The 19,003-nt window shown below is 39.0% G+C and overlaps 1 protein-coding gene across 3 annotated transcripts in view; it reads right to left on the bottom strand.

Moving 5' to 3' along the window:
• Positions 1–620: 620 nt before the first annotated feature.
• LOC132381020 (ras-related protein Rab-7L1-like) overlaps positions 621–19,003 on the bottom strand; it is a 33,203-nt gene continuing 14,820 nt past the window's right edge. For 2 of the 3 annotated variants that reach the window (XM_059950105.1, XM_059950104.1), the window contains 4 exons: positions 14,157–14,228; positions 7,443–7,624; positions 2,943–3,064; positions 621–2,784 (listed from right to left, as the gene is read on the bottom strand). In XM_059950105.1, coding sequence (XP_059806088.1) covers positions 2,661–2,784; positions 2,943–3,064; positions 7,443–7,624; positions 14,157–14,228 — 500 coding nt within the window. In that variant the 3' untranslated portion in view covers positions 621–2,660. The remainder of the gene's footprint in view (positions 2,785–2,942; positions 3,065–7,442; positions 7,625–14,156; positions 14,229–19,003) is intronic. The other variant, XM_059950106.1, reaches the window with a different exon arrangement.

Here is a 19,003-nt window from a genome sequence, read left to right as displayed (position 1 = left end):
GCTCCTTCCTCGCTTCATCTGCCCACCATCACCTGTCTGTTACCTCTATACTTGACTTCACCCCTTTTCTCTAGCCAGTCTTCCATTGAAGAACACAAAAATTAAACCTTTAGTTCATATTAAAATTTGCACCAATTTCCATTGCTGGTTTTCTTTGGAACTGATCTAACATTGGTTCCTGGAGAATCAGTGCCTCGGTTTAAAATTTTTCATGTATGTCTGCAAATCCTCACAGGGCCTAAATGCCTCATCAACTCTAAAGACCGCCAACTTTCCCAAACCGAGGCACTGTGCCCTTGTACCTCTGGGTATGTACATTACAACTTATTTACTCAAAGATCTTGAATTCACACTCTACACACACCCTACCTTCCTTTTGTAGCTAAGAGTACTTGATAATTCTCTCATGGAATGTTGCTACATAAATGATTGAAATGCAGCAAAAGTCTTTCATTCTTGTCAACATTCTTGGTAAAGTTTTACTTGGATTCTTTTTGCACATTGTACTTCCTTTTAAAAGAATACCTGGTTTAATTATGGTGTATTGAATCAATTAAACTCAACCAAAATCATTAATACTTTGCACCTTAAATTCAAGTTCAACAATTTGAATTAGAGTATTTAAAATAAATGTGTTTATTTTTATACATACATGTATTTGTCACATACAAAATAAAATTGCTATAAATATTTAACATGAGATTTGCTTTAAATGCATAATTGAGGAAGACAATATGGTGGAATTTTTGATCATATGTACAAGCAGTTCATAAATAGGATTTCATTGCCATCAGAAGTCCTGAGCAGTGCTATTACCTTGTAATCCTAGCATTAATCCTTAAGGTAATAAAGTACATGTAGAGAAGGGGTTAGCTTGAATAAAAATTTTTCTACTGTTTAACAAAGCTGGATGAGGAGTGCGAGATAAATTCATGATCAAATCATTCAAGGTGACCAGAATCAATACTGCAATGCTCTAGAATAAAATCTCAAAAAGAGATTTGTATTATGAAAAGTGAGAGAGACATGTGTCTGCTTCGCTTCTGGTGTGTATTCTGCAAGACAAGTGTACACCAGTGTAAGTGCATTCTATAACAATTTTATACAGAGATTTATTATTTCAGGTAAATCATTGTTCTAAACCAACCAGTTTAGTTTACCACCCACATCATTTTCATAATATAGCCACTATAACAGTTGACCCTTTTCCAAATATTGATTCTGCAGCTACATTTTAGTAGGAAGTTGCAAATAATTATACAGAATGTCTAAAATACTCCTTTGATTACAAAAATAATTCCCTAATGTCAAAGCTCAAAACAAAAAAAAATTAGATTTCTGTTGATACTGTAAAAATACAATGCACAAGTGCAATTTTTTTTGTACTCTTTGCCAAAAGGATAGGGAAATATCAGAAGAGAGAGTAGAAAGGTTCAGTGAATTATACACAGCTTGGCTGAATAATGTATGCATTCAAGGAGGTACTTCAAAGATTATACATTAAAATAAACGATTCTTAAATGTCGCATTGTAGGTCATCCCCAAAGACCATTTCAATACAAAATTGTTCAAGAGTGCTAAAGTGGAAAGAATAAAAGAATGACATTAGCAGTATTGGATTTCCACAATTCACAAATACCAAATCTAGAATTCACTGAATTTTGTTTTAATATTCAGACTCTGAAATATTTAAGATCTTGTAGATTTTCTGAAATTCCCAATATCCATCCTTTGGAATTAAGAGAAATTTCAGTACCTATTGTACATATGAACTACCACAGATTATAACAAGCACAATTAATCACATTAAGTGAAGAGTAATTTATATTAAAATAGGCTATCACCTCTGGACTGAGATGCTTCTAGTTTGAAGCAGCACCTGCAACTTTTACTATACAAAGATGAATCAAGTTCAGCAATAAACACACATCTAATAAAAAAAAGTAAACAGATTTGAGAGAGACTCACTGTGTGGGATTTTGCCATGTTCATCACAAAAAAAATAGCTAACCACTACTGGCTGGTTGAAAAAAAATAGACTCAATTAAATGATTTATTACTTCATTACACTGTGGTAGTAAAAACTAGCAATAAAAATTTAATCAAGCAGCTTGCAGTCTCCCATAAGATTCATCAAGTTCTTTCCCCTGTGGATGTACACCTGCAATATCTTATACTATTTAACTTAATATGTTAAAGTCTAGTAGCACACCATATAATAAATATGTACAATAGGAAGTGGGTAGAGTACATTTTTACAAAAGTCCAGAGGTATAGGCACAATTATATAGTTTGCATAAAGTGAGCAGCTCATCACATTGAAACTAATCCAGTGAGTAGCTTATTTCTATTCCTCCTGAACCTGGATCAATCAAAGGCAGAAGTTGATGCAATAGAAACTCCCAACAGCCTCAATTCACTAATGTACAACACTGAAGGTTATTTTTTAAACTTCACTTGCCAAACAAGTATTAAATCAAATTTTGCATCAGAAGCAATGGCAGTTGGAAAACCTCAACTGAACTTCCAGTAGAATGAATCTACTAACTAATTAGTTGGTGTTAACTTTCATGTTCAAATCACCTTTGGTCTCAAAAATCTAAAACTTTACAAGTCTTACAGGTAGTATAATGTTCTTTGGTGTCCTGAGGATCAATTTTTCAACAGCATCCTGAATTCCAAGGCTTTTCACTGGCTGGCATGTTTTTAAGTTCAATATAATCTCCTTGGCTTTGGGTTGGAGTTCCCAAACAGGACTTCGACATCAAACACTCTACTAACACACTGAAAAACAAAACAAGTGGAATTAAGTTAAAAAGTAACACACTCATCAATACAATAGCATTACGTAGGCAGTCGAATTTTAAACTGAATGGGTTAAGTCTTGAAATTAGACAATTATCTTCATAATATAGTGAAAATTCAGCAGTTCTGCAACTTACCTCATAGCTTGAGCAACATTCTTGTTTTCTTTCACAGACGTTTCAATCCAACCAACAAAATGGTTCTCTTTACTGAAGGCATCAATCTCTCTCCTCGTGATTGCCCATTCTGATAAGTCACACTATTTGGGGGGGGGGGGGGGGGAGTAAAATGCCAAACAAAAAACAATTCTATCAAAATAGTAATTCCATATAAAATAGCATTTTAGGAAATTAAAGTAGTAATTACATTTTAAAATACTTAAAAACTACAATTCATGTATAAAATAACTCTCATGGGTGGAAAGAAAAATTACTTAAGACCAAAGCAAAGACTTGAGTGTATTGTGGTAAAAGTACTATCTTCTGTGGTTGGCAAAGATAGGATAAAGTTAAATTCAGTACCAAAAAGTCAAAACCAAAATGCAGCCTTCCCTGCCTGCAAATCTTAATACAAATTGGCAGCAACTTCTCTGAAAAAGTTACTCTAAAAATATTTTAAATGTTGGGAGTTTCCTTATGCTAATGGTATTATGCTGGAGCAATACAGCAACCATAGCATCCTCCTTGTCCAAGCTGCTAGTGTTCAGCTCATAACCCTCCAAGCCCCTCCCCTCCATCAATTTATCCAAATGCCTCTTAAATATTGCATTTGTACCCACCTCAACCACTTCCCCTGGCAGCTTATACACTTGTGTAAAAGTTACCTCAGGTCTCTTAAACTTCTCTGCTCTCATCTTCTATCACTGCCCTCTAGTACTGAATTCTCCAACCTTGAGGAAATCTATGTTCAATGCTGACGTACAATGAATGTGGCACCATCTGCTGGTCAAATCTTTAAAAGTCCACAAATCATAATTTCTGTCGGTGCAGGTTTCCATATCACATCTACCTGAAAAGTCATGGGAGTCTTTGTACATCTTTGAAAGTCAAGACAGTGTAGGATTTATACCATGAGCAAGTGAAACGTGTAATGTGAGCAAGTGTAATGGGAACAGAGTGACCCAGGGTAAACAGTGAAAGCAGTGTCATAGAATCAGTGTCAGCACACTGGACTTCATGAGATAGGAACTGGACATTACGTTGCAGTTGTTTAGGTCATTGCTAAGGCTGCACTTGCAGAACTGTATACAGGTTTGGTCATCCATGTTACGGGAAAATTGCGGTTAACTGGAAAAAGTGCAGAAAAGATCTGAGGAGGTTGTCAGTACTAGAAGGCCTGAGTTATCCGGAAAGATTGGCCACATTAGGTTTTTATTTCTTGAACCATAGGCAGACAAATTAAGGTGAAAATTTTAAGAAACTTCATAGAAGTGTTTAAAATTATAAGGTGGGCATAACAGTCATTTCCCCAGGGTAGGGGATTTCAAAACTGAGGGACAAAGATTTAAGATGAGAGGGGAAAAGATTTAAAAAGCACTCAAGGTTAAGTTTTCCCACACAGAAAGTGGTGTGGATATGGAACGAGCTGCCAGAGGTACAATGGTACAATTTAATTTTACTTGGATAGGTACACGGAGGGTTGGGACGAGGAGTGATATGGGGCAAACACAGGAAATCGGGTCTAGCTTGCTAGATGTGGTCATCAGGCTGAAGGGGGTGAATCCCTGATGTTTTGCTGACTCAAACTTCCACCAGCACTTCTCCACAGGTAGAAGAACAAGATAGCTCTTCTCCATCTGAAATTTGAGGACAGCTTGGACTATATTTTTCCTACCTCTCAATCTTTCAATCATGTTGTTTATTTCGTCCCACATGCAAGGTTTTATGGCATTTAAATCCTGCATATATCTGCCCATAACAATAAATTTGAAGTTAAAGTTGGAGGCATCCTATTTCCACATTTGCACTTCTACCCAACACTAAGAAACCCTGAACTTGAATCGCATGTTTGAGAACAAAGGACACCCAAATACGCTTTCAGTTATCAAAGTAACAAGGAGCTAGATTGACAAAACTATTAAAACTATTTTTAGGATATGAAAGTCTCATGTGGTAAATTAGTATAAACACAGGAAAATACCACATTCAGGTGATTGAGTAAAGTCAAAACATGTGAGCAGAACTATTTGAGATAGGACAAAAATGCAACACCTAAAACTGAGTAGAAAAATAAGTAAATATCACAAATTTGAGATAGTTTATAAAACTAATTTATTATGAGGTAGTTACTAATGAAGTTGGTTCTATTGTCATGGATTTTTGTATTTTTTTAAAAATCCAATTGAACATGCTTCATGATCAGATAAACAGTTCAATCACATTTGAATGAAGGAATTAAAATAGAAATTAATGTGCAAGAAAGTGATGCCTGTTAATCAAAAATGAGTGGGTACATTGAAAAAGGTACAAGTGTAAAAATACAAATCTAAAATTGGTAGATTACCATAGGCAGACAAATTAAGATGAATATCCTGTGATTAATAATGTAAGAAACCACTCAAGATATTAAATTGGACATTTGGACAACACTACCCAATATTCTTTATTTTAATAAAGGGTAATGTTGTATAATAGAGCTCCAAGATTGTGGCAGGATATGATACAGATTCTTTAAGTTTAAATATTAACTAATTTATAGATTTACTGTGTATATTTCATTTTAAATGATAATTCCCCGACATGAGGTACCAGATCGTTTTCAATAAGGGGAAAAAGAATGATTTAAAAGATCAAGGTGATTTGATAAATAACAAAGTTAAACAAAAATACTTTCAGCAGTCTACCTATTCCAACTGTAGGTTTGCTATTAGACTGTAGCAATCCCTGGATATCATCTACTCCTTTGGAGGGCAGCCCATGATTTTGTCAGGTGTTCATGGGGGTGTGTGGGGACAGGTGTGTACTTTCCTGAGTGCATGTGTGGATTTAATCCAAAGTGCTTGAAAACTGTTGATCTAAGCACAGGAAGCATTAATTAAGAGATGTTCTTTCCTTAATGAATTATCTGTGGAAAGTTCTCTTTCTTGGCTGATGTAACTCAAATCAATTGCACAAAATATCTAATTTTGAAGTAGCATTTTTTTTTAGTTGGAATAACTGCTTCATAGCATATGAAAGGCAAAGATTCTACCCACATCGTGAGAGCAGAAATCTAGAAATGTCATTTTATGCACACAAGATTTTGGACCTTGGCCAACATCAGTGCAATTGTGTAAATTGGAGAGACATCCAGATGAACCAAGTTAGGGAAAAATAATTGCCGCTTGCACTTCAGTTCAAATTGGATGAAGTTCCTTCAATATCTATTTTGTTTAAACATTAGTTATTCATAAAGTCCAAACATTCGTTTAGCTACACACACACATTATATATTTTTCTTTATAGTAACAGACCTTTTAATCTATTCTATGCTTCCCATTCATGGCACAGTAGTGTACTGGTTAGCACAACGCCTTACAGTACCAGCGACCCAAGTTGAATTCCCGCCACTGCCTGTAAGGAGCTTGTATTTCTCCCCATGACCGTCTGCGTCCTCCAGGTGCTCCAGTTTCCTCCTACTGTCCAAATACGTACCATTTGTTAGGTTAACTGGTCATTGTAAATTGTCCCATGATTAAATTGCGGGATTGCTGGATGACATGGCTTGAAGGGCCTATTCTGTGTTGTATCTTAATAATAAAAATTTAGCTCTCCATTGTACCCAAGAGTCTAAAGTATTATTATCTGAACGGTGTAGAGTTGGGTAAGGGAGAAATACAAAGAGATCTCGGAGTCCTTGTTCATCAGTCACTGAAAGTGAATGAGCAAGTGCAGCAGGCAGTGAAGGCGGCTAATGGAATGTTAGCCTTTATTACAAAGGGAATTGAATACAAGAGCAAGGAAATCCTCTTGCATTTGTACAGAGCCCTGGTGAGACCACACCTGGAGTACTGTGCACAGTTTTGGTCTCCAGGGTTAAGGAAGGACATCCTGGCTGTAGAGGAAGTGCAGCGTAGATTCACGAAGTTAATTCCTGGGATGTCTGGACTGTCTTATGCAGAGAGGTTAGAGAGACTGGGCTTGTACACGCTGGAATTAAGGAGTTGAGAGGGGATCTGATTGAAACATATAAGATTATTAAGGGATTGGACAAGATAGAGGCAGGAAATATGTTCTAGATGCTGGGAGAGTCCAGTACCAGAGGGCATGGTTTGAGAATAAGGGGTAGGTCATTTAGGACAGAGTTAAGGATAAACTTCTTCTCCCAGAGTTGTGGGTGTCTGAAATGCACTGCCACGGAAGGTAGTGGAGGCCAATTCTCTGGATGCTTTCAAGAAGGAGCTAGATAGGTATCTTATGGATAGGGGAATCAAGGGATATGGGGACAAGGCAGGAACCGGGTATTGATAGTAATTGATCAGCCATGATCTCAAAATGGCAGTGCAGGCTCGAAGGGCCGAATGGTCTACTTCTGCACCTATTGTCTATCACCCCAGACTAAGGTTAGCAGAGCACTCTTGGCTTCAAAGGTATTGCATATAGAAAGGTGAAAATACATCATCTAAACGCAGAAGCTAGATCAAATCTAGGTAAATTCACCTTGTTTGCCAGGAGAACACATGGCACAAGACTTCCATCCACCAGAGTAACTTTGCTGTCTAAATCACGCTTCCACTTGAGGCAACTGTGGAAAGTCGTTACGTCTGTCACATCAAACATGATGATGCACGCTCCTGCATCTCTGTAGTATAATCTGGTCATGGACGTAAATCGCTCTTGGCCTAAGAACACAAGTTAATTATTTCTTTGCAGCTTGCTTATTTAGAATAATCTCTATCTCCTACAAAAGGAGGCAAACATTTTTCTGTTGCTAAAATGAAGGGGGGTGGGGGGGAAAGGTCAGTGATATGAGAAAGTACATATTTCTTTTGCAGTGAGTATCTACACATATGAATTTAGAAACCTGTATCTAATGCACTCCCACAATTCACCAAAGCATAATTTTATAGTAGCATTGGATAGATTCTCCAGCTGATCCATTGTTACTGACTGCAGTAGACACTAAAGCAAGAAAAAATTCAATTGTCAAATATTAACTATTCTTGCCCAACTTCACAAGGAGACATTCCCAATCAGGGTAGGAATATTATTCTTTGCCATGACATTTGCAGTAAAATGTGACCACTCAATTCTTCCCAATTATGTTATCCAAACAACAGAGCAGAACATTTTAATTAGGTTTTGATAGCTCTGCTATTTCCAGAATGCATCAATGAACTTTCTTCAATCAAGATTAAAAAGTGAAGCGTTAATTAATGATTGTTCGGTTCCATTTGAAATTTCAGTTAATGAAATACACTCAGTGGTCACTTTATTAGGTACACATGCTCATTAACACATCTAATCAGCCAATCACATGGCAGCAACTCAATGCATAAAAGCATGCAGACTTGGTCAAGAGATTCAGTTGTTCAAACATCAGAATGGGGAATGGGGAAGAAATGCAATACAAGTGACTTTAACCATGGAATGATTGTCGGTGCCAGATGGAGTGTAGCTCAGAAACTGATCTCCTGGGATTTTCATGCACAACAGCCTCTAGAGCAGGGGTTCCCAACCTGGGCTCCACAGACTCCTTGCTCGTTATATTGGTCCATGGCATAAAAAAAGGGATAGGAACCTCTGCTCTAGCTTGCAGAGAATGGTGCAAAACAACAAAAAAAAAAATCCAGTGAGCAGTAGTTCTGTGAGGGAAAATGCCTTGCTAATTAAAGGTCAGAGGGAATGGTCAGATTGGCTGAAACTGATAGGAAGGCGATCATAGCTCAAATAACAATACATTACAACAGTGCTATGCAGAAGAGCATCTCTGAATGCTCAACACATTGAACCTTCAAGTGGACCAGCTATAGCAGCAGAATACCACACTAGGTTCCACTCCTGAATCTAACAAAGTTGCCACTGAATATATTCTGTGTGTTGCAAGACCTGGACATTATACAAGTTTGGCTAACAAGTGAAAGGTGACATTTGCACCATGCAAACGTCAATTAACCACAGCCAAAAGCGTAATTTAACTCTTTTGAATTGTCAAATCATGAACCAACACCTCAGTTACCTAGTGAATGGAAACAAATAGGCTGATCACAAACACAGGGGTTAAAGGTTAGACATCCTGTAAGGAGTGACACCCAAAGGTACAAATTTCTTTCCATCAAAGTAGAAATCTGGAATGTATTAAAATATCACCCAACTACAGTGCAATTCTAACAATAATCACACCAAAGCAATAGTTAATTGAAACTCCACCCACCATTGGCACACTAGTTATAGTGTAAACTACCCACACAATGCTCTGCAACTTAAACATACTCTGGCTATGTCCACACTGGACCGGCTAATTTTGAAAATGCTGGTTCCATGTAAAAACGATAGGTGCCCACAGCGAGCGTTTTTGAAAATACCTCTGTCCACATTAAAATAGGTATTTGGGCAAATCTCCTCCTACTGGGCATGCGCAGAAAAGAAAAGAAGCAAAGTGTTTGGTGTCGAATCTTGCTGTGAAAGACTGGGTGCGCATTTGTCCAGTTACAGACTAGAAAAAAAAACTTAAAAAGGAAATTGACAAATGACGGACAGCTGTTGGCTCTCACGCAGGAGGACTTAAAACTAAAAAAACGAATACTGGAACGTATGGAAGCAACCAACAGGGAGTTCACAGACAGTACTGGAAACATTTCCTACAGCCATAGTCTCTTCACCAATGAAAGGGACGACAGCTACAACTAAATGCAATAAGGCTTGTTACTGGGCAAAAGTGAAATTTGCTGTTACCTCACTTGTTAGCCTTTACTTCTACCATGTCTTTCTGTATTATTTTACTGTATTTAACATGTGCAATCAAATGAGTTACTGGGCAAAAGTGATTTTATTTTTACCTGAGTAAAAGTGAAATATACAATTTTCCTTTTTTGGCCTTACATTTTCATGTCTATGCCATACATAAGCTATTACTTAAAAATAACATTTTGGAAGTAGTGACAATTGCATCTATTGAATGTTTGCACAAGCAATACATTAATAAAGTACCTTGTTAAATATATAAAACATGTCTGCATCAGTGTTATCTTGTATTTCCATACAATGTTACATTAGGCTGTAACATCTATTGTCAGAGAAGTACTTGCATAAATAGGTAAACCACCTTCATACAAGTAAGGACAGAAAACAGGGCAAAGTGAGTATACTTATTTATTCAGTAAGTTATGGGTCAAGGTATTTGGGGAGTACATTTCTAACTCTTCTGGCTTCAGTCTCGTTGTCAATCTGTTCGGAATTTGTTAGGTTGTGTGGGGGGGGGGGCGTGTTGAAATTCTCTGTCATACTGCAAAGCTGCAGTAACATTCTGCTCAGGGACAGTCTCCTGAAGCCGTCCACCATTGTTGCGGTGTTGAAGGATGCGTTCAAGAAAACTATGAAATGCCGCGCTGGCGCTACCATCTATTCCAGCACGTCATGACAGCGTTTTTAAAAAGCTTCAGTTACCCCGTACACACTACACCAGCCAATTGGTATTTTCAGATTTAAACACTTTGGAGAGCGTTTTAGAAAAGCTCTGTTTTTGGGGGAGGAAAATGCCATTTCAGTGTGGACGGAGGGTCAAAATGAAGAGAAAAAGCTTCAGTTACGGATTTATCCAGTCTAGTGTGGACGTAGCCTCAGACTCCATCACACAAATCTGCAATTCTTAACATTTGTTTGCCAGGAGGCACATAGAAAAAACTACCTTTTTTGAAAGCATGCTCTACTCCAATTTGAAAATTTGTCATAGACCCAATAAGAATCATGAGCACTGCAAAAATATTTTCAGCAAATGAACTGCTGTAGTGACTTGGCATAATTTTCTCAAGAATTGTTAAGAATGGGGAGTATCCAAAAATATCTTCACTACACTAAAGAATGCAGGCGATCATGCACTGGCATGAAAGCAAATATTATCAGGGATGTAATTTTAAAAGAATTTTGAAAAAGAAATGTGTCTTTAAACTAATTTTTATCTAAACTAACTTTAAATCATAATTTTAAAAATTTGTTCCAAAATTGAGGTAGCAGGGTTAATGTATTGGTTGATAGATGGTCAGTCTAGACTTGGAGGGTCAAAAAGTCTGTTTCGATGTTACTTATTTTTAATTATTTTATTTAGAGATACAGTGTGGAATAAGCCCTCCAGCCATGCACCCAGCAACCCACTGAACTAACCCTAACTTTATTAGGTAACAATTTACAATGACCTATTAACTTACTAACCAGTACGTCTTTGGACTGTGGTAGGAAACCAGAGCATCTGGAGGAAATCCAAGCAATTCGTAGGGAGAATGTACAAACTTCCTTACAGAGGTCCCCATAATTGAACTCTAATGCTCTGAGCTGTAATAATGTTACGCAAAGTGCTACACTACCATAGTACCCATTTGTCTGACACCATTTTTAATAATACTGTGTTCTCATTGATCAAGGAATTCTCAACTTTATCAACTGATTTTGGACGTCTGTAAGACATGGGAGCAGAATTAAGCCATCTGGCCCATCGAGTCTGCTCCACCATTCAATCATGGTTGATTTTTTTTCCCTCCTCCTCAACCCCAGTTCCCAGCCTTCTTCCCGTAACCTCTGATGCCTTGTCCAATCAAAAACCTATCAATCTCTGCCTTAAATACACCCAACAATTTGGCCTCCAGAGCTGCAAGAAGCAACAAATTCCACAAATTCACCACCTTTTGGCTAAAGAAATTTCTCGGTATTTCTGTTTTGAAAGGGCGCCCCTCTATCCTGATGCTGTGCCCTCTTGTCCCAGACTCTCCCACCATGGGAAACATCCTTTCCACATGTACTCTGTCTAGGCCTTCCAACATTCAAAAGGTTTCAATGAGATTCCCCCTCATTCTTCTGAATTCCTGCGAGTACAGACCCCTAGCCAAACATTCCTCATTTGATAACCCTTTCATTCCTGGAATCAGCCTTGTGAACCTCCTCTAGATCCTCTCCAATTCCAGCGCATCTTTCCTAAGATGAAGGGCCCAAAACTGTTCACAAGGCTCAAGTTTATGCCTCACCAATGCCTTATAAAGTCCATATATATCACAATGGGATTTCCTTCATCGCATCTCTGTACTTCATTGGAAAAAATCCTATCAAGTTAATTGGACATGATTTACCTTTAACCAATCCAGAGACTTTTCACAGCACATCTACAACTTAATTCCTTATTGTCTCCAGAACTTCTCCTGCTATCCAGGTTAAATTGATTCGTTTGTATTTGGTAGGGTTATCACTTGTAGTGCAGAATGGTAGTGTAGTGGGGAGCACAATACTTTGCAGCATTCTAGCTGTAAGACCATGGTAGAATTCCTACTACTGTCTATAAGGAATTTGTAGATTCCCCTCGTAACTGCATAGATTTCCTTCGGCTGCTCTGGTTTCCCCCCACATCCCAAAAACATACTAGTTACAGTTAAGTGAGCTGTAGGCATGCCATGTTGATGCTGGAGGTGGCGACACTTGCAGTTTGGCTAGAAAGCCCCAACACAAGCAATGCATCTCATAACATCATTAAAAATACATTTGATCTTTTATGTTATTTTCCAGATGTGACATTTACAATTTTCCAACTGTCAAATACCTGAATCTATAACTGTTTGGAAGACTATGGCCAGGTCTGTGCAATGCCCTCTATTACATCCCCCTGCAATGTTGGATGCATCCCTTTTGGACCAGATGATCATCTACTTCATAAGCATCTAGCCCTTTAGATAACTCCACTATTTTTTGTTAAGGCTATCCAAAATATCAGTCACGTCATTTGCTGAGACTATCACGCTGATCTTTCCCAGTGAAGAATTAAACTCCATTTTGGTCTCTGATTGTCTCCACTTTACTTCTTGCAACATTTCCTATTTGCATGTTGACCAAATGTTTAAGAAATTCTTTTTTATGCTAATTGTCAGTCTTTTCACACGCTCTCTAGCATTTCCTTCTTTTAACTTCTCCTTTGAGCTTCCTGCAATCAGATGGCTCCTCACATGTTAACAACTTGTGCTTCATGTGCTTTTATTTCTCTGCTCAATTTTACAACATAAAACAGAGCAGCACGGGACAGGCCATTCAGCCCATGATTCTTAGCCAATCTTCATGCCAATACATCCTAAATAACCTCCTTGTATATCATCCATACCCCTCCATTCCCCAAGTATTCATGTGTGCATACAAAAGCTTCCAACTCTACCAAGCTGCCTGTTTCCACTAAACCCCTGGCAACTCATTCCAGGCATCTATCTCTGAAAAAAAATTGCCCCTCATGTAACCTTTAAATTTCTCTCCTCTAACCCTGCAGGTCCTCTGATGTTTGACTTTTCTATCTTGGGGGGGGGGGGGGGGGGGAAGAGAAGAAAAGATTCTGAGAGTCTACCCTATCTATGCTCTTCAGTTTTAAAAAACTATCATGTCTCCCCTCAACTGCAAATGTACTAGGAGGAGCAACCCTAGGTGTGTCTCTTTGGTCTTCCAAATTGCAGTTTTAATTTCCATGACTTCCTTCTCATGGTAAAGTACCAAGACTACAAAATGAAACCTGTGACAGCCACTTCCTTTGCGATCGTAAGACCCCTTTGGACATTATTAATCTGATTCAGTTTGCTGATTTATTGGCCAAGTTCAGGGGTGAATATGCAGAGCTGTGTGGACTCGGTCACAGCGAGGACCAAGCCGCGAGCAGCTGCGGGGTCACCTGTTTTTCAGCTGCTGGAGAGAGGCGTCCAAGCCACTGCACTCCACTTGGGGCTGGAGTTGGGGCTACCCCCCACAGTGTTTGCATGGCTGAAGACAAGCTCATGTGTCATCGACAGAAGATTTCAATTGAATAAGGATTTGGACAATACACATGTATATTGTGTGTGGTTGTATTTTTTACTGATATTCTATATGGGCTTGTTATCTTGTATATGCAAGGACTGGGCCTCGAGCTGCAGTGTCTCCGGTTGGAGGGGGGCAGTGGGGCGAGGTGTCCAGGATGGTGGAGTCAGGCTGTGGATTGATGGTTTTGAGTTTACTTTTTAAACTCTTATTGTGCGATACTATCATTTTTTTGTGTATCTAATGTGTGCTTTGTGCTGTATGTGACTGAACTGTAATTTGCACCTTGACCCCGTAGTAATGATGTTTCATTTGGCTGCATTCATGAGTATTCATGTATGGTTGAAATGACAACTAAATTTGAATTGAATTGATTTTGATACACAAACAGAAATGGACACTTACCTGCTATGTCCCAGAGCTGTAGTCGAACAGTCTCCGTGTCAGACCATTGTAAAATTTTCAAAGCAAAGTCCACTGAAATGAAAGCATATTGGTTAGTATAGAAGTTAGTGTTCCTAAAGAGAAAACTCTCAACTAACATTCAATGACATTATCAGATATAATTTAGTGTAAGAACATCATTAGAATCAGAGTCAAAGAGCAAAACCACAGGGATGCAGACCCTTTGGTATAATCACTCCATGCCAGTCTTGTTGCCCACACAGCTAGTTCCAGTTTCCTATATTCAGCCCATTTCCCTCTAAGCTCCATCCCTTTATGTACACACCCAAGTGTTTTTTTTTGAAACACTATTATACGTGCTTCAGCCACTTCCTCTGGAACTCACCAGCCTCTGCATGAAGTTGCCTCTCAGGACCCTCTCAAATCTTTACCCTCACACACTAAACATGTGCTCCCTAGTTTTAGACTCTCCTATCCTGGAGAAAAGACTTAACATGCACCTTAACTATGCCTCTCAATTTTTCAACAAATTTTCCTAAGGCCACCCTGCTTTCTCACATGTTGCAAAGAATGAAGACTGAGCCTAGTCAACCTCTTCCTATGACTCAGCCCTTTAGTTCTGGCAACATCCTCAAATCTTTTCTGTACCCTGTCTTTTACCACATCCTTCCTAGTAACATCATGTGCCATGTCGTATGACATGGGTGACCAGGGTCTTCCAATGACCATGACCGATCTTGGCTAATTTTTTTTTGTTTTTACAGAAGTGGTTTGCCATTGCTGCCTTCTGGGCAGTGTCTTTAAAAGACGGGTGACCCAGTCATTATCAATGTTCTTCACATAGTGGTTGCACAACTAGGACTTGTGATATCCACCAGCTGCCCAACCAACCATCCACCGCCTGCTCCCATGGCTTCACATGACCATGATCAGGAGGCTATGCAGGTGCTGCAGGCACATCTCCACCCCATTACCCCTTCCTAATAACAGTGACCAAAACTGTACACAGCACTCCAAGTGCAACCTCACCAATGATCTGTACAATTGTAACATAATGTCTTAACTCCTACACTCAATGCTCTGACTGATTAAGATCAGTGTGCTAAGTGCCATTTCAACCCCCATCTACCTGGGTGGTCAATTATTATTTTATTCATCTTATTTACAGCACAGATTAGGCCCTGCCACAAACAAACATACACAATTAAACCTAGCCTAATCACAGGACAATATACAATGACCTGTTAACTTACCCAGTACATCTATGGACTGTGAAGCGTAACTGCAGCACCCAGTGAGAACCCACCCATTCAATGGGGAGGACGTACCGAGACTCCTTACAGAATGGCACCAGTATTGAACGCCAAACTCCAGAACTCCCCAAGCTGTAATAGTGTCATGCCAACCCCTATGCTACCATGACACAACAAAACACTCATCTTAGACAATTCTGGTCCCCAGTGAAGATCTTCCTACAATCAGACATTTAATGACAATGCAAATTAAGTCCATTAATAGTTAAACAGTGCCGGCTGTTGGAAACTTGAAATTGAAACAAAGTGTGGTATATATTCCAGTCAAGCAGCATTTGAGGAAGTTGGAAACTTTCATTAGTACTGGAAAAAAAAAAACAAATTTTAAGTTTCAGTACAATAAGAGAGAGTGGGGGAAAGAGACTTGGGTTTGGAGAACCTTGATTGAGATTCAAGATTGTTTAATGTCATATCCTGTACACAAGTGTAAGGAGAACTAAATTGTTACTCCAGATCTGATGCAGTACAAAAAAAACCACAAAAGATAAAGAATACAATAATATTTTAAAAACACAATAAATACATAAGATAGCTTGTATACATAGGTTGATCGCACTTCCATAAAATGGGCTATACACAAGGTGAATGATAGGAAATAATAAACTAATGGAGGAGTTAGAGGGTAGAGGTGTTGATCAGCCTTGCAGCTTGGGGAAGGTAGCTGTTTTCTTGAGTCTGGGGGTCCCAGCGTGGATGCTGCATAGTCACCTCCCTGATAGGTGTGGGACAAACTGTCCACAAACAAGTCAGGTTGGATCCTTCTTAATGCTACTAGTCATTTTCCAACATCTTTCCATACACATGTCTTTGGTGGAGGGTAGGCTAGTGCCAGTGATGCATTGGGTAGTTTGGAATACCTGTTGTAGACCTTGCTATCTGCAGCAGTGTGGTTTTCACACCAAGCAGTGATGCAGTTTGTTTAGATGCTCATGCATCTGCAGAATGATGCAAGTACAGATATGCAAGTTCCAATTTTCTTCAGCCTCCTCAAAAAGTAGAGGCCTTGGTAAGCTTTCATGACTGTGTAGGATGTATTCTGGTACCATGAGAGGTTGTGTGTCATGTGCACTCCCAGGAGTCTGAAACTGCTTGCAGTTTCCACTGTTGTGTTGCTGATGTAAAAAGTGGAGTGAGTTCTTCTGAAGTCGATAATCATCTCCTTTGTCTTGTTGACAGTGAGGAAGAGGTTATTTGCCCGACACCAACCCTCGAGCTCTTCAACCTACAGAAATCATCGTTGATGAGTCCCTCCTCTGTCGTGTCGCTGGCAAACTTGAAGATATGATCACTCAAATGTCTGGCCGTGTAGTCACATACAAGCAGAGCGTACTGCAATGACTCAGCACACTGCCCTGGGGGTACCCACGTTGAGGGGGAGGAGTTGGGCATCCTGACCTCAGAGGTTTGTTCATTTGTAAGTGCACAGTGGTGAATTTAAACCAAGGAGTACGAGTTTATTCACCAAGGTCTGTGGGACAATAGCATTGAATGCTGAAATGAAATTCAGAAACAAAATTCTGGCACAAGTGTCCTTTGTCAGGCGAGATCTGGAAGATTCTGATTAATATGTAGTACGGCCAACTAGAAAGTGGTAATAAATGTGTGGCTGGTGGCGGTGTGGATGGTCAATTAAATCAGAGGAGATAAAAGCTAATACTGGGTATAGATTTTTATTCTGAACTGTTGAGAGCTGGAATTTATCAAGGAATTTCAGCAATAGGAAAAAGCTGGGAACTCCTTGGAACAAAGACTTGACAGGTTAGATACACCTTAATTAGTGGAATTTAGTGTTCAATTAGTGGAAGATCCAACAACTTGGGAGCCCAGAAGATAAAGATAGTTTTACTCACTTCTGCAGAGTACAATAAAACAGAACACTGGTTTAAACACTGGTGGGGAGTCAAACTGAAATTTCAAAACAAAGAACTGGAAAGGTACTTAAAAGGAAATAATTTGAAGCACTTTGTAGAAAACAGCAGAAAATGTGATTAACCTGAAAGTTCAAGCAGGAACTGGCATAGGCTCAATGTGCTGAAAGGTTTACTTCAAAGACCAAAAAATGCTCTGAAGTTTTGCTCAATTAACAGGAAGAAGGCACTTGCAATCCCAATTAGCTGATTTGGATAAAACAATTATCTGACGGAACCATAAGACACAAGCAGGCCACTCAGCTCCTCAAGCATGCCAATATTCCAAACAACCCTAACCCTCTGCCCTGGTGCCGTTTCCTCTTCTGTGCCAGTTTCCTCTCAATTCCTCATTCAAAACTTTATTGCTTCCTCTTTAAATGCTCCCAACGATCCAGCCTCAACAACCCTCAGGCAAAGTATTCTCAAAATTGAATTGTAAATTACCATTTCCAATTGTGTAACTATCTCTTCTTTTTCAACAATCTCCCATGCATGAAAAAAATCTCTACATCAACCATGTCCTCTAATGTTTAGAAGAATGAGGGGCAATTTTAGCAAGTTTTCTAAACTCCAAAGAAGAGCTTTAAATTCTTTAGCTACATAATACAGAAATATGCAAGTGATTAAGTTCCAGTGTATTGCACCAACTTCAAATGATAGCACATACATGCTGGAGGAAATCAGCAGGTCAGACAGCATCAATGGACATGAATAAAGAGTTAATATTTCATGTTGTGACCCTTCATCAGAACTAAAAAGGAAGGAGAAAGAAGCCAGAATAAGGTGGAGCGAGGGGAAGGAGTACAAGCTAGAAATTAATAGGTGAAGCCAGTGAGGGGAATGATAAGTGGGTGGGGGAGAGGGGATGAAGTGAAAAGTTGGGAGGTGATAAGTAGAAAAGGTAAAGGGATGAAGAGGGAATCTGATCAGAGAGGACAGTGGACCATAGGAGAAAGGAAAGGAGGAGAGAAACCCAAGGGAGGTGATGGGCAAATAAGAGAAAGGATTTGAGGGGAGCCAGAAAGAGCAGTGGAAAATGAGGGGATGGGGAAGAAATGATCATAACTTAAACAAAAAAATAAATCAAAGCTCATGCCATATGGTTGGAGGTTACCCAGATGGAATACGAGGTGTTGCTCCTTTAACCTGAGAATGGCCGGAGGCCATGGATAAACATGCCAAAATGGGAATTAAAATGGTTTGCCAATGGGAAATTTTGCTTGTGTAAAGTGCATTTCCACACAAGAAAATTTACATAGTTAGAATTTTCACTGTGGCAAAGACAGAAGCTAATTGTGTGGGTAAAGCAGAGGATACAGGGAACTGCTTCATTCTCCATCAAAAAGTTCTTCCGACATTCCTCCTGACATTGTCCATACTTTGCAAGTGAATAGCTGAAAATACAACCTTCTAATCTAGGGATTCCCAGCCTTTTTATATTATCAACCCCCACCAGTAAACAAGTGGTCCGTGGACCCCAGGTTGGAAACCCCCTAATCTAATGTGAATCTTAAATAGGATTCCACTAATTAAGATTATCTGTCTTTTATCTCAGGAAATATGTAGCATACGAAAATAACCAAACAGAGAGGAAAAGACTTGCATTTTACAGCACCACTCAGGA

This window comes from Hypanus sabinus, chromosome 25 (assembly GCF_030144855.1).
Source record: "Hypanus sabinus isolate sHypSab1 chromosome 25, sHypSab1.hap1, whole genome shotgun sequence".
Taxonomy (NCBI): domain Eukaryota; kingdom Metazoa; phylum Chordata; class Chondrichthyes; order Myliobatiformes; family Dasyatidae; genus Hypanus; species Hypanus sabinus.
Note: the sequence above shows the minus strand (reverse complement) of the source record. Positions and strands in the feature narration are given on the sequence as shown.